At 48.7% G+C, this 11,981-nt stretch overlaps 1 protein-coding gene across 2 annotated transcripts in view; it reads right to left on the bottom strand.

The window, feature by feature from the left end:
- pcmt (protein-L-isoaspartate (D-aspartate) O-methyltransferase) overlaps positions 1–11,701 on the bottom strand; it is a 59,297-nt gene extending 47,596 nt beyond the window's left edge. Inside the window, exon 1 of one of the 2 annotated variants that reach the window (XR_011595052.1) lies at positions 11,476–11,701. Coding sequence is in view for 1 of the 2 variants with exons in the window: in XM_070889964.1 (XP_070746065.1) it covers positions 11,476–11,653 (178 nt within the window). In the remaining variant the exon portion in view is untranslated. The remainder of the gene's footprint in view (positions 1–11,475) is intronic. The other variant, XM_070889964.1, reaches the window with a different exon arrangement.
- Between the last annotated feature and the right edge of the window lie 280 nt (positions 11,702–11,981).

The following is an 11,981-nucleotide window of genomic DNA, read 5'->3' as shown; positions in this document are numbered from 1 at the left end:
GGGGAAGGGCGGGAGGGGGAGGGGGGAAGGGCGGGAGGGGGAGGGGGGAAGGGAGGGAGGGGGGGGGGAAGGGCGGGAGGGGGAGGGGGAAGGGCGGGAGGGGGGAGGGGGAAGGGCGGGAGGGGGAGGGGGAAGGGCGGGAGGGGGAGGGGGAAGGGCGGGAGGGGGAGGGGGAAGGGCGGGAGGGGGAGGGGGAAGGGCGGGAGGGGGAGGGGAAGGGCAGGAGGGGGAGGGGGGAAGGGCAGGAGGGAGGGGGAGGAGGAGGGGGAAGGGCAGGAGGGGGAGGGGGAAGGGCAGGAGGGGGAGGGGGAAGGGCAGGAGGGGGAGGGGGAAGGGCAGGAGGGGGAGGGGGAAGGGCAGGAGGGGGAGGGGGAAGGGCAGGAGGGGGAGGGGGAAGGGCAGGAGGGGGAGGGGGAAGGGCAGGAGGGGGAGGGGGAAGGGCAGGAGGGGAGGGGGAAGGGCAGGAGGGGGAGGGGGAAGGGCAGGGAGGGGGAGGGGGAAGGGCAGGAGGGGGAGGGGGAAGGGCAGGAGGGGGAGGGGGAAGGGCAGGAGGGGGAGGGGGAAGGGCAGGAGGGGGAGGGGGAAGGGCGGAGGGGGAGGGGGAGGGGGAAGGGCAGGAGGGGGAGGGGGAAGGGCAGGAGGGGGAGGGGGAAGGGCAGGAGGGGGAGGGGGAAGGGCAGGAGGGGGAGGGGGAAGGGCAGGAGGGGGAGGGGGAAGGGCAGGGAGGGGGAGGGGGAAGGGCAGGGGGGGAGCGGGGAGAAGGGCATAGGAGGGGGGAGGGGGGGGAAGGGCAGGAGGGGGAGGGGGAAGGGCAGGAGGGGGAGGGGGAAGGGCAGGAGGGGGAGGGGAAGGGCAGGAGGGGGAGGGGGAAGGGCAGGGAGGGGGAGGGGGAAGGGCAGGAGGGGGAGGGGGAAGGGCAGGAGGGGAGGGGAAGGGCAGGAGGGGGAGGGGGAAGGGCAGGAGGGGGAGGGGAAGGCAGGAGGGGGAGGGGGGAAGGGCAGGAGGGGGAGAGGGGGAAGGCAGGAGGGGGAGGGGGAAGGGCAGGAGGGGGAGGGGGAAGGGCAGGAGGGGAGGGGGAAGGGCAGGAGGGGGAGGGGGAAGGGCAGGAGGGGGAGGGGGGAAGGGCAGGAGGGGGAGGGGAAGGGCAGGAGGGGGAGGGGGAAGGGCAGGAGGGGGGGGGGAAGGGCAGGAGGGGGAGGGGGAAGGGCAGGAGGGGGAGGGGGAAGGGCAGGAGGGGGAGGGGGAAGGGCAGGAGGGGGAGGGGGAAGGGCAGGAGGGGGAGGGGGAAGGGCAGGAGGGGGAGGGGGAAGGGCAGGAGGGGGAGGGGGAAGGGCAGGAGGGGAGGGGGAAGGGCAGGAGGGGGAGGGGGAAGGGCAGGAGGGGGAGGGGGAAGGGCAGGAGGGGGAGGGGAAGGGCAGGGGGGAGGGGGAAGGGCAGGAGGGGGAGGGGGAAGGGCAGGAGGGGGAGGGGGAAGGGCAGGAGGGGGAGGGGGAAGGGCAGGAGGGGGAGGGGGAAGGGCAGGAGGGGGAGGGGGAAGGGCAGGAGGGGGAGGGGGAAGGGCAGGAGGGGGAGGGGGAAGGGCAGGAGGGGGAGGGGGAAGGGCAGGAGGGGGAGGGGGGAAGGGCAGGAGGGGAGGGGGAAGGGCAGGAGGGGGAGGGGGAAGGGCAGGAGGGGGAGGGGGAAGGGCAGGAGGGGGAGGGGGAAGGGCAGGAGGGGGAGGGGGAAGGGCAGGAGGGGGAGGGGGAAGGGCAGGAGGGGGAGGGGGAAGGGCAGGAGGGGGAAGGGGGAAGGGCAGGAGGGGGAAGGGGAAGGGCAGGAGGGGGAAGGGGAAGGGCAGGAGGGGGAAGGGGAAGGGCAGGAGGGGGAAGGGGAAGGGCAGGAGGGGGAAGGGGAAGGGCAGGAGGGGGAAGGGGAAGGGCAGGAGGGGGAAGGGGAAGGGGAGGAGGGGGAAGGGGAAGGGGAGAGGGGAAGGGGGAGGAGGGGGAAGGGGAAGGGGAAGGGGAGGAGGGGGAAGGGGAAGGGGAAGGGGAGGAGGGGGAAGGGGAGGAAGAGGAAGTAATTGGGCCATTTCTATAATAAATGTAGATCCAGAAATTTACACAAATGGAAAGCTGACAGGAATTGCACACGGATGCAAGATTTCTAATATATTACAGATATGCAAATTATTTTCATTCCTTTTCCCCCCATAAACTGTTCACCTCTTCCAAATTAAAATTCATAATCCACATCAGCACTTCCATGGCAAGGCCAGAGGTTTGCGATACATCCGACCTCGTTCTCCATTGTTAGCTGTATAAATTAAATTGTTCGGCGCTATTGGATAGAAAAAGGAGGCCATCTCCCAATTGCACTCCTCACCTTCCCACGCAAACAGGCCATTCAGCCCAACAGGTCTGTACTTCATACGCGCCTCTTCCCACTCTACTCCATCTCACCTTATCATTCTATTCCTTTCTCCCTCATGTACTTATCTAGCTTCCCCTTAAATGCATCTACTCTATTCACCACAACCATTCCATTGGATGGCAAGTTCCACATTCACAACATGGAGTAAAGAAATTTCTCCTGAATTCCTTATTAGATTTTTTAAAAAATGACACCACTGAAGATATAAAATATAAACAATGCTTTGGAATGTAAACAGGAAGTTTCCAGAAACGGTCAGAATATCTACAGCCTCTTAAACAATCTTACTCATCATATATTAACTTCGGACAAACAAAGACAGTGTTCTTCCTGCATCCCAAGTGGCATTAAAACAATGAACACACATTTTTCCTCAACAGCAAGGCAACTGCCTGGCCTTAAATAGTACAACAACTTGCACTTATATTGCACCTTGACACTAGAAATAACTCGGAAGAAAAGGATCGGGCCTTTGTGGCACGGGTAGGAGAATGACTGTGGTGTTTTGAGGCAAATTTTTAAAGGTGGACACAGAGTTGCAAAGAGATGAAGGTTGCTGGGAGAGAGTTCCAAAGCTGCCAAAGATAGGCTGAAAAAAAGGGGGAAGGATGCTGGAGTCAAAGGACTGGAGGATATGGGAGGGGACACAAGGCTAGAGAGGTAGGATAGGCAAAACTGGATGATTTGAAACAGGGGTGGGGAAGAAAGAGAAGGTTTTAAGTTTGCTCCAATGGGCAATGGGAAGCCAATACAGATCAGCAAGGATGGGATTGATAGGTGATGGGACCCAGTACAGCACAGGATACAAGGGTGGAATTTGTAGATCATTTAAAGTTTATGAAGTAGCTTCACCTGAGCAACAGAGTACTATATTGTGCACTAGAAAAATAACCCTATCCTTATAAACTGATTCATCCAACAAGAGAACTGCTGGCACACAAAGATTTGCTTTCAAGTATCATTCACTCCCATTAAGTATTTGCAACACAAGCAATATTGGTACTTCCACAGCATTTAACCCATTGACTCCGCAGCTCCACAAAAATGATAGTCCTATTTTTCAGCTCAGACACACAGAAACATTACGGACAAAGCAACTCAAATATTAGGAACAGCCTCATAACTAATAGTTACAACTAGAACTTAGTTTTGCTTTCAATTAAAACTAACAAATGCTTTAATTCTGCCTCTTTTGTTCTTCGTCCTATTCTCAGTCCTCTTTCCCTTTACTTTAGTTTTACTTTCCAACCAAATCCCTCAATTCCATACCTCACTAGTGATGCTGTACAACAATGCTGGTACATAAGTAACGGGTGTAGTACTCAAGGTTTGCAGCACCTTGTCCTATGAACCTCCATTTGTTTCTTTCATACGGTGTTAGCTCGATTATATTTTTGCATGCAACAGCAATTTAAAAAAAAATGTTTTTTGAAACACAAAATTAAAAGGCAGCTCTAAGCAGCACCAGCTTAGAAAGAGAATCAAGAGGTAGATTGAGTGGGAGCTGTCTATACAGAGGTAGAGAAAGACCACATCTGCAGTGGTGTTTTAATATTATTCCTCATTTTTAATCAAGCTCCGCCAACCGGACTGAAGTAATATAGAAACTATCAGTGGGAATCTGAGGATCTAGTTTTGAACTAGCTTGGAGTACTGTAGCAGTCATATTGAAGCATTAAATCAAGACAACAATGCTTGTCTAGAACAGAGAAGTCACTCCAGGTACCTACCTTGCAGCTTTGAGAGCTATCTTTCACATTGGACACAAGTGGCAATTACAACACAGGTAGATAGAGTTGACTTCCTCCTGCCCCTTACCAATACCAAGGAGCCCATTCTACCCAATACCATATTCTTCAACTTGCTTAAAAGATTTTTTTTACCCCAATAGGAAAAAGTTACCCAAAATTTGGCTACATGAACAGTTCCAGCCCTGTGCAAATCAAGTGAGAAGAACTCTTCCTTTGAACAGAGTGAGTGGTGATTAAAATTTGTAGCTCAATTTTCTGGGACGAGTTAAACCCAAAAGAACATTTTCAGCAAAAATAAAATCAATAGTTTGTAGGAGCCACCCTATCCACATGCCAAAGCTATTTTTCACTAACTATGTAGGAACGTGGCTTGCAAAGTAACTGCTTTCAACACAAGCTTAAGATCAAACCTGAAAATTCAAGGTGAAAATTCCAGCTAGGATTATACTGTTAAATGCAAGGCTTGACTCCAATGAAATCTAGGCACTCCTGGATATTTTCTAATTAACATTCCCACTAGGAGTACACAATAATCAGATGACAGCAACATAACCTCCAGTGAAATGGGAGGTCCTGCTCAAGCAGCCGTTTTCGTCAACTTAACTGCCAGGAAACCAACCCTAACAAGTTCTCAAAATGGGTTCAACACCAACGCATGGATCAAGGGGATACAGTTCATTCCCACTTCAACTGGCTGGACCTCTCAAACACCAAGTCAACTGAAGGCTCTTCAGGTTACTGAGAATCCTGAAAAATTAGTCAACGCAGAAACAAAAGATGCAAGAATCAGTCCTCCAACATCTAATAGGGCAAGTGCAATATGATGTCCACTCGGATTTTATGAAGGATCTTGCCCCTAGGCAGTGTTTAAGAGCTGGACAAGTTCTTGTGTGATAAATTGCATTGAAATATCAGATGGGATTGGGAAAGATCAGATGTGATTAATCTTCCCTAGTGGAGAACTGACAGATCTAGTCAAACTGGTTTTGGAATTATAAAATTCAGGGTGAATTCACACTAACTGTAGCACTAGTGCAAAGTGGTTCAACTTTGCATTTACGGTGTAAATGCGGCCTGAATTTAGAATTGGGGCCAAACCCGGCACTGGAACAAAATGCAGAGACTTGGAAGAATCAGTGTCACTCCATTTGGAGTCAGCTCAGGCCTCAATCCCCAATACACACTCCAGCACAAAGCCAATTCAGCTTCACATCAACACCAAGCTTGCGTAGTGTTAAAGGCCAGTTTAAATATTTATTGCAAACAAAGCACGGCGTGCTGCAGTGGCACTTGGACCAGAATGGATACATCTTTGAATCTTCAAGGCAACAAGTGATGCTCTGGTTAATATTTTTAGGAGCTCCAAAAATAGAACACTTGTAACTGAGGACTTCTAACATAATATGATACTCAAATATTAAGAACCAAATCAGGGAATTATACACCACTTCGCTTCTCAGTACTGGGGGAAACAGAAGAAACTATCAGTGCTAAATTGGAGAGCTGAATCACACTGAAGTTGATGCTTTCAGAAAGATTGTGCCTCACAAATCTAATCTCATTCTTTGAGGTACCCGAAGTAATGTATATCAGTGCTGGAATGGATTTAGCTCATTGACAAATGTGTTTATAAATCAGCCACTCTTGTTTTTTTTAATCTTATGTAATGTTGAATCAGCAAATACTGGGGTACAACACAATCATTTGCTACATGGACTGAAAATTGGCTTAAAAATAGAATGGGCAACTAATGGGAAAGGCTCTATTTTGAGAGGCTATTCAGAGTTCGCTGTAAGATGCAAGAGCTCCTTGCACTAGCTAAAGACTGACAGAATTTAGTGTATCTAAAAGAATAAAGGTCATGCATATTGGTGCTGGAAATGTGTATTTGATTGGCAACGGTGCAAATAGGTAAGTCATGTTAAATGAACAAGTACTGGGATGCAACACACAGGCATTAGATCACACGTGAAAAATTACTATTTTAAAACTTGTACAACTTAGATGTAGAAAAGCCATTTTCACTTGTGGGCGAGGCCAAACCTAGGGGATTAGCACTAATGCATTCAATAAGAAATTCAGGAGAAATGTCTTTACCCAGAGAGTAGTGAGAATGTGGAACATGCTACCACATGGAGCAGTTGAAGTGAATAGCATAGATGCATTTAAGAAGAAGCTAGATAAGTACATGAGGGAGAAGGGAATAGAAGGATATGCTGATAGGGTGAGACGGGTGAGAAAGCAAATTGTGAGGACACAAAAAATCTGCAAAAAATTGGCAGATGGTGTATGATGTAGGAAAATATGAGGTTATCCACTTTGGCAGAAAAAAAGAGAAAAGCGAATTATATTTTAAATGGAGAAAAATTGTAAGTGTTGCAGTACAGAGGGACTTGGAGGGTCCTTGTGCATGAAACACAAAAAGTTAGTGTGCAAGTACAGCAAGGCGGCAAGGGGGATGGAGTATAAAAGCAGAGAAGTCCTGCTACAACTGTACAGGGTATTGGTGAGGCCACACCTGGAGTACAGTATACAGTTTTGGACTCCGTATTTAAAGAAGGATATACTTGCATTGGAGGCTGTTCAGAGAAGGTTCACTAGGTTGACTCTGGAGATGAGGGGATTGACTTATGAAGATAGGTTGAGTAGGTTGGATGCAGTTGGACAAGTTGGATGCAGAGAGGATATTTCCACTCATAGGGGAAACTAAAACTCGGGGACATAGTCTCAGAATAAGGGGCCGCCCATTTAAAACTGAGATGAGGAGGAATTTCTTCTCTCAGGGGGTTGTAAATCTGGAATTCTCTGCCCCAGAGAGCTGTGGAAGCTGGGACATTGAATAAATTTAAGGCAGAGATATACAGATTTTTGAGAGATATGGGAATAAAGGGTAATGGGGAGTGGGCAGGGAAGTGGAGCTAAGTCCATGATCAGATCAGCCATGATGTTATTAAATGGTGGAGCAGGCTCTAGGGGCCGAATGGCCTATTCCTGCTCCTATTTCTTATGAAATAGGGAGAGATGAAATAGGATGGGAAGAACCTATGTGGAGCATAAAACACCAGCATAGACCAGTGGGCCCAATGGCCTCTTTCTGCACTTTAATATAATTATGTTAAGACCACATTGAATGTTGTGCATAGTTTGGACATCCTGCCTTCAGCAGATCATTGATGTACTATAGAGGGTCCACAACAGAATGGCAAGGACAATGGGTCATAATTGACAGAATATCTCACCCCTCATCCTTTAAAATGGAACATAGCAAGACTGCCCACTATCAATATCTGTCATAGCAACAGAACCTTCAGACAACATACAGGCCAACCAGGATCAATGCAACATCCTGGTTCATCAGCAAGTAAACTGATATTGCAAACACTTGACACAATGCTGTCACCTGCATTGGCTTATTGACTTCCTTGCAAATGCTGCCCAAAAAGGCATCCCATTCATGTGGCACTCAACACTGAAGAACCCTGGAAAACAATCCAGAGAAAATTTATGTCCTCATTCTCAGATTTAACCAGATGTAAAAGAAAGAACTTGCATTTATATAGCACCTTTCATGACTTCAGGACACTGCAAAACATTTTACAGCCAATGATTTATTTTTGACAGTGCCAGGGGATTTTTTTTTATATCCACCTGATAGCACAGACAGGGCCTCAGCTTAACATCTCATCGAAAAGACGGCACCTCCAATAATTCAACACTCCCTCAGTACTGCACTGCAGTGTCTGCCTAGATTTTGTGCTGAAGTCTTTAGTATGGGACTTGAACCCACAACCTTCTAATTCAGAGATGAGCGCGCTACTACTGCAGCAGCATAGCTGACGCCTAATGCTCTTCCTTCCTGAAGTTCTGTATAGCGAGTTACATACAACCTCTGCCAAAGCACCAGTACTGTGCAAAATGAGTCTTCATCCATTGTGGCAAGGCAGCTCCCTATCCCCAGGCAATAGAGCAGCGAGTTCCAACCACACTGGACACATTTCAGTCCAGATGGAGTGATTGTGGAAGAGGAGGACCACCATTTATATAGCTGCACAATCAGATTAACAGTAAATGGCAGGAGCCAGTTGAAGATCTAGTTCCATGCCTCCTATACAGCAATGCCCATGAGGAAGATAAGTCCTTTCTAGACTAGTCAAAACTCAGCTTATATTAAAGGCATAATACATAACACTCAGAGCAAAACCAAGATTTCCAGTGATGCAGATTCACTTCACAGAGCACAGTATCTCAATGGGTTGTCCTGCTGATTTCTTGCACACTGCTCCATGCATCCATGTGCAAGGGAAATACTGCTAACCTGGCCTGCCCATTTACCACAGCATCTGCATCAAATCCAGTCACACAGGATTACATATTTCACCCAGCTGAATCCAGATTTTGATTAAATCTTCTCTCCTGGCCTGCAGTTCATTAACCCAAGGTATTAGACACCAAGAATGTATAGGGTAAAGAATCTAGAAGAACAGAGCCTTCACTATGCCTGAAAGATTAACATTTTGGGACATTATCCTATATTGCATTGAAGGGATTTTGTTTCAACTCCCTTTATGATTTTCCTGTACAGGATAAAATCAGCAAATGGTGTTAAATCATAAGTATCTCTAGCAGTTATTAATTAAAGCTATTCAGAATACTTAAAATGGTCCTTAGTTGAGACATCATACAGGTCAGCCATCAGATACGTTACTTTAGCGTTTCTGCCTCTGCCACCCTTTCAAGCAGTGAGTTCCAGACCCCCACAACCCTCTGCATGAGGGGTTCGCCTCAGCTCCCCTCTAATCCTTCTACCAATTACTTTAAATCTATGCCCCCTGGTTATTGACCCCTCTGCTAAGGGAAACAGGTCCTTCCTATCCACTCTATCTAGGACCCTCAATTTTATACACCTCAATAAAGTCTCCCCTCAGCCTCCTCTGTTCCAAAGAAATCCAGCCTATCCAATCTTTCCTCATGGCTAAAATTCTCCAATCCTGGCAACATCCTTGTTAATCTCCTCTGCATCCTCCCTAGTGCAATCTGCTCATTCCTATAATGTGGTGATCAGAACTGAATGCAGTACTCTAGTTGTGGCCTAACTAGTAATTTATACAGTTCAAGCATAACCTCCCTGCTTTCTTCCTCCATCATAGCATGGAGTGTTTCTCAAGCCCAGCCAGTTAGCTCAAGCAAGTCCATCTAGAAGACATCGGCTGGCATGCACACTTCCCAACACATTCAACTTCCAGAAAATCCAGCATCATGCACTGGCTTTATAAATGCAAGTTTATTCTTCCTCCCTTTCTTTGATTTGCTTGTTCTGCCATAACACTTATTCATTAGTTAACTATCTTGGCTGTAGTCTGATGGATCAACCGAACACTCACTCACCACTTAACCTCCTCTGACAAATTAACAATGACTGTGAAACACTTTGGAATGTCCCAAAGGCATGAAAGGCACTATATGAATGCAAGTTCTTCCTTCAAGTCAAACGCACACTGGTGCTTCTCCCTCAGGAGCTGCCCTCACAGCTTCAGTAGATGACTAACCACTCAATGATATCAGTGACACCCAGTGCACTGGGAAAACATTCTGTTCTTCTGGAAATAGTGCCAGGATGTTTAACATCCACCTGAGCAGAGAGCAACACCTCATTGGAAGTTGGTCACCAACAACACAGCACCCATTCAATGCTGCACTGGAATGTCAGTCTAGATTCTGTGCTCAAAATCTAGGCATGAGCAAAGGTTCTGTCTTAAGTTTTGAAATTAAAATAGTTTTTTAACTTGACAAAACATTGCTTGTATCTCCAAAATTTAAAAAGCTGAATCCTAACAGGTTAAAAGCAAATTATTTAAACTGGGACCATACAAATTTGGCAAGTCATGATTATGACTGAAAATCTCCCCCTTCCTTCCTCCACGCGGTTGAATGAGACTCTGATCAGAAGCAGTTCAAGATGCATCATTCTCTTTCAAATATATACAAACATTTGGTTTGTGAACAAATTTGAAAATTATAAATGGATATAGGCAAGTAGAACACAAAGGAATATGGTTCATATCCTATTAAAGCCAGAGCTATCACTGTTACGAGCCAGGTTTAAACAAAGTATTAGATTCTAATGCTCAAGGTTTGTTAGATATCCTTTCACAGTCTATGAATGGTTGCATCCCAAACTTCTCAAAAGAGATGATATTTAACCTGACAGAACAAAGGACAGAAAATTGATTAACAGTCCCAACACTAACCATTTGATTTGCATCCCCTCCAACAATAGAATCTGTTTAATCATGCCGGCACAGACACGATGGGCCAAATGGCCTCCTTCTGTCATAATTTTTCTGATTCTATAAAGGATAAAACTGCCACTGATTAAAGTTACCTCCACAAAAAACTGTTCAGAGACTTGATCTAGTCCCTTTGTTTAGAAAATGTATTCATACTATAAGGCATGATCAGAATGGGCTTGGTCCTCCATGAATTAATTTATCAGCTATCAAGCAGTGGAGTTAAAAAAAATGCAGTCAAACCAAAGTTTTATCATTGGAGAAAGAAAGTGAACATCTTGCCAATACCCTTATTTTTAATTTTTCATCTCCTGATAGACATACATTAGTGGTTCATATTTCTGGGCGTGCAGACACATAGGAAGGGTGTGTGTGTGTGCGCGCGCGTGTGTGGGGGGGGGGTGAAAGAAGATGACCACATCTGCAACAGAATCTTTACTGCATATGCCAGAGGTGCCAGATTCTAATTGCTCTCAGGCAGGAGCCGCCAGTCACTGAGGCACACCATCTGTGGGCGGGTTATGCACCAACAGGAGAGGGACCCAGAACAGAGACTGGGCTGGGCTCGTTGCAGCAGATTTACTAAGGGGGGTGTTCTGCTCACTCACTGAAAATTGCCACTGGAATCTACCGCTGTGGATTCAGCGCTTGGTCACTGGGCCACACTGCAGTGCCCAGCTGGCCACTCACTGTCTGCTCTGCAATGCCTGGCGATGCCCCTGCCCCACCCCCACAGGGCTGCTGTTGCTGCCACTACCTCCTACCCCTCCCTCCCTGCACTGATGGCAGCCGCGGCCTCTGTCGCAGACTGCAGCAGGCAGAGCCTCCCTGTAAATTTCCCCGCCGCCGCCAGGCCTGCCACCCGCGGGCAGGGAGCCCCCCACCCCACCATCACCCCACACACAGCCTCACACAACCCCCTCTCGGGATGGCCGTCCCGCCTCCCTCCAGTTTCGGGGTTGAGGAGCCGGCCGGCCGACCGCCCCCCGCCGCTGGCGAGTCCCACCGCCCCGCTCCTCTGCACTCACTCCGCAGGTTGTTGACCAGCTCCGCCTGGCTGTCCCCGCCGCACTTCCAGGCCATGGTGTGATAGAGCGCGCGCGCCAGGTACAGGGCCGCCGTCAGGAGCACGCCTGCGCACACCGCTCGACCCACAATGCTGACTGTCTCCAACGTCGACACCGTGGTGACGTCACCCGCCTCCATGGCGTCAGATTAAACAGGCCACGCCCCCTCACTGTTCGGATGGGTGTGTGTGGGGGGAATTAAAATCACAACCGCCCGATCCAAACCCGCCAAAAATACAGGCTTTTCGCCTCCTTCAGATCAAGCAGCAGGCACTAGTTTACATTCTCGGGATGGTCACCGCAGCATTTATGAGCTATTAAATCCCAAGAGCTATTGCAAGCACGCTCCGCACGCCCCTGTGCAGGGTTTAAGGGAGGCGGGGACTACGTCACAACGGATAATGACGTGGAATGCTGGTGCAGGGGCGCGAGCAGCCTCAAAAACACCCGCTGCACGGACCCCGCCC

The sequence above is a fragment of the Pristiophorus japonicus genome, chromosome 9, assembly GCF_044704955.1.
Source record: "Pristiophorus japonicus isolate sPriJap1 chromosome 9, sPriJap1.hap1, whole genome shotgun sequence".
Taxonomy (NCBI): Eukaryota; Metazoa; Chordata; class Chondrichthyes; family Pristiophoridae; genus Pristiophorus; species Pristiophorus japonicus.
This window is presented reverse-complemented; position numbering and strand designations above follow the sequence as displayed.